Source organism: Austrofundulus limnaeus, unplaced genomic scaffold, assembly GCF_001266775.1.
Source record: "Austrofundulus limnaeus strain Quisiro unplaced genomic scaffold, Austrofundulus_limnaeus-1.0 Scaffold26, whole genome shotgun sequence".
In the NCBI taxonomy this organism is placed as follows: domain Eukaryota; kingdom Metazoa; phylum Chordata; class Actinopteri; order Cyprinodontiformes; family Rivulidae; genus Austrofundulus; species Austrofundulus limnaeus.
The window spans coordinates 1,002,971-1,006,125 of NW_013952428.1; the positions used below are offsets into that span (position 1 = coordinate 1,002,971).

The following is a 3,155-nucleotide window of genomic DNA, read 5'->3' on the forward strand; positions in this document are numbered from 1 at the left end:
TGTTTGAGAGTATAATGGCATGAAGACAGATATTTGAAATAGAAGATGTCAGATTGGATCTAATTTTTGAATAAACGTATAATTTCAGTTTCAACTTAGTGGTTAAGACTTGTACATGCATGACTGCATGAAGAACCAGAAGCTACTCTTCATATTAGTGACAAACTTTGACATTTTTTGACGGGTTGCTTTCATTTTTGCTTCTACTTTTCATTTGAAATAGGTTTTAATTCTCGGCAGGTTTCCAAGGTTCTTCTTCTACATATTAAAAAAGTTGGTAAAGATCTGAGTGGCGCACTACTGCTACTAGTGGTGAGATAGTGTATTGCACCTTATTCAAAATCAATGGGGTCCCACGACCCTCTGCGGCCCAAAGTTAAAAACTGTTGTTCTTCTGAGGCCCTCAAGGTGGCGCTCGGCCCATGGGTTAAGAATCTCTGGTCAAGACCACCTAACCCGAGAAAGGGGGCCGAGAAAAGAATTTTGCTACAGAGGCAGACTGTTAATGTTAGTGACAATAAAAGTTTAACGTTGTTCCCACTCTATCTGAAAGTGAAGCACTGCAGATTTTACAAGTTGCTGTGCGCTTTCTCCTGGTTATTGTTGTTTTACAATAATATTATTTATGATTCATGTAGTCAAATTGTTTTACTTGAAATTCTGAAGACATCTTCTCACTTTCCTGGAGTGCCACGTGCAAGTTGGGGTGGGGGTGTAATGGGTGACAAAATCATACAGCTGGTAACAAAAACACATAAATAGCAATGACTCAGGTTTGGATTTGAATCAGTAGCTACATTTTAAATCAAATGAAAGCAAGCATTTTAACTAATAAATTGGACAATAATCGGGCTATTTAGTGATATTTCCACATTTGTGATCTTGAAATAAAATTCAGAGTCCTCAGTGTCCGAGACCGAGTACAAATGCTGTCGAGTCCGAGACAAGACCAACAAAAAGTGGTCTTGAGACCGGTCTTAAAGTGCCTGTGACATGCATATTCTTCAAATACAAGTCAAAGAAAACATCTTTATTTTTAAGAAAATTGGAATAATAAACAGATTTAACCCATTTTGTCCCATAACTGTTATATTTTCTTTTGAACTTGGATCAGCCAAAGTGAAACAGGAAGTGACATCAAAGGGGAACTCTTGTTAATTGAAACGTTATTTGAACACTGACTCATCTTCATCTCTCTGACAGTGACTCAAAATAATCTAAAGAAACATCAGATTCTTCTCTACAGTCTGTTATCAGCTGTTGTAGCAACGCCCTGTTCACATGCAGACATTCCCCTTTGACATCACTTCCTGTTTCTTCACAGGCAAATATCTCAACAACTGTTCATCTCAGTGACATGGAATTTATTTTGCAATATTTTATCAACGTCCTCTTTCTAAAAATGCATTCATATGTATGACAAAAATCTGACGTCACAGACACTTTAAGACCAAGACTGGTCTCAAGTACTACAAAACTACTTACTGCTCCTTTAAAGTATTTTATTTCTGCTTAAAATTTAACTTAAACTTATATCACTACATGTTTCAAAGGGAAAAAATGATCTGACTGCTCTGGTTATCTAAGTTTTTTGTTAATTTCCTGCGAAGTCAAACTGTATTTTCCTCTAAATGTGTGAAAGTTGCTTCCTGTCTTAGAATATGTCTTATGAATTTCCTTTTTTTCTGGTAAAATAAATGTTTAAATGACAACAATTACACAAATAAATACTCCCTGTTTGGAGTTTACAGAAATGTTGCTTTTGAAGATTTTTTTCAACATGTTAATTTTCAGCTTATTTACCTATATGTTTAACACTTTACATTAATATTTTTTGTCACACAAACATTATATTTCCAGGTGATGTTATTGTGTTTTGTTTGTGTTTTTTCAGTGTAACGTACCGTGCGGGGATGGAACCCAGAGACGGGACATCATTTGCGTGAAGAAGCTGGGCAGTGACTTCAGCGTGGCCTCAGAAACGGACTGCGCTCACCTGGAGAAGCCGGCGGCGGTGCAGGAGTGCAACCTGGGCGAGTGTCAGCCTCAGTGGTTCACCACGGAGTGGAGCGCGGTGAGAGACGGGGAAAAATCATAAAAATCAAAATGACAGCACGCTGCTTCCTGCTCTATTTAAACCGTGGGTTGTTTTTGTTGTTCTTAGTGTTCCCGGTCCTGTGGGAGGGGCTTACAGGTGAGAGAAGCTCGATGTCTGACACCTGACAAACATCACAGCCAAGCGTGCGACCTCAACACCAAACCTGAGCAAGAACAGATCTGCAACACGATACCCTGCGGACCACAAGTCGCAGGTGGGTGTCTGTTGGAAGGGGGGTCATTTAGCAGAGGGGTTCTCAAGTAATTTTGGTCTGGGGACCCCTTACAAGGGCGAAAAAATTCCAGGGACCCCCTCATAAACCCCGTGCTGTTTTAAAAGGTAATTTATTGTCATTTCAACCCCTAAATGCCATGGGAATATATATTTTATTAAGTTTATTATGTTTGTTTTTTTAGTTCATTGTTCTCCATGCATTTTTAAAAATAAAAACCAAACTAACAATTTAGTGGAATTTTTTGAGGACCCCAAAGATACCTCTCACGGACCCCAGTTTGAGAACCTCTGATTTAGCAGATCAACAAAGAACGCAGGTTTAACTTTGTGTGTTGATAACTTTTGAACAACAAGAATGATATTGCAAAACTGATTACATCAGTTGATTTATGAAACAGTTCTGTCTTTTTTGATCACCTGCTTCCCATTAGTAAAACGTGACAATGGTCCTGTCCCAACACCCACACTCCCACCCTATTTCCGCCCTTGTGCACTTCAAATGTGTGGTCATGTTGAAGGGTTTGAGTGTGGTCCACATTCTCCACATCCGCCCTTAGCCCCGCCCATTTGGGGTACTATTTCCGCCCTTCCGCGAAGTCTGCATTTTAACGAACTTTGGTGAAGTGTATTACCCACAATTCATTGCTGCCAAAACAGCGACCATTTTTAATAAAAAAAAAACAACTTTATTGAACATTCGAACATGGTACAAAAAATAACAATGCTGCCAGGGGGAATGAATAACTCAATGAAAAAAGAGGAAAAAATATGTATAAATATGTGTAATAATAATAATAATAATAATAATAATAATAATAATAAT

General features: G+C 38.3%; 1 protein-coding gene across 1 annotated transcript in view; it reads left to right on the top strand.

Annotated features, from left to right (window-relative positions):
• adamtsl4 (ADAMTS-like 4) overlaps positions 1-3,155 on the top strand; it is a gene marked incomplete in the record, with an annotated part of 97,969 nt that overhangs the window by 91,755 nt on the left and 3,059 nt on the right. The window contains 2 exon segments of the mRNA XM_014004705.1: positions 1,895-2,074; positions 2,165-2,312. Of these exon segments, the coding sequence (XP_013860159.1) occupies positions 1,895-2,074; positions 2,165-2,312 (328 nt within the window).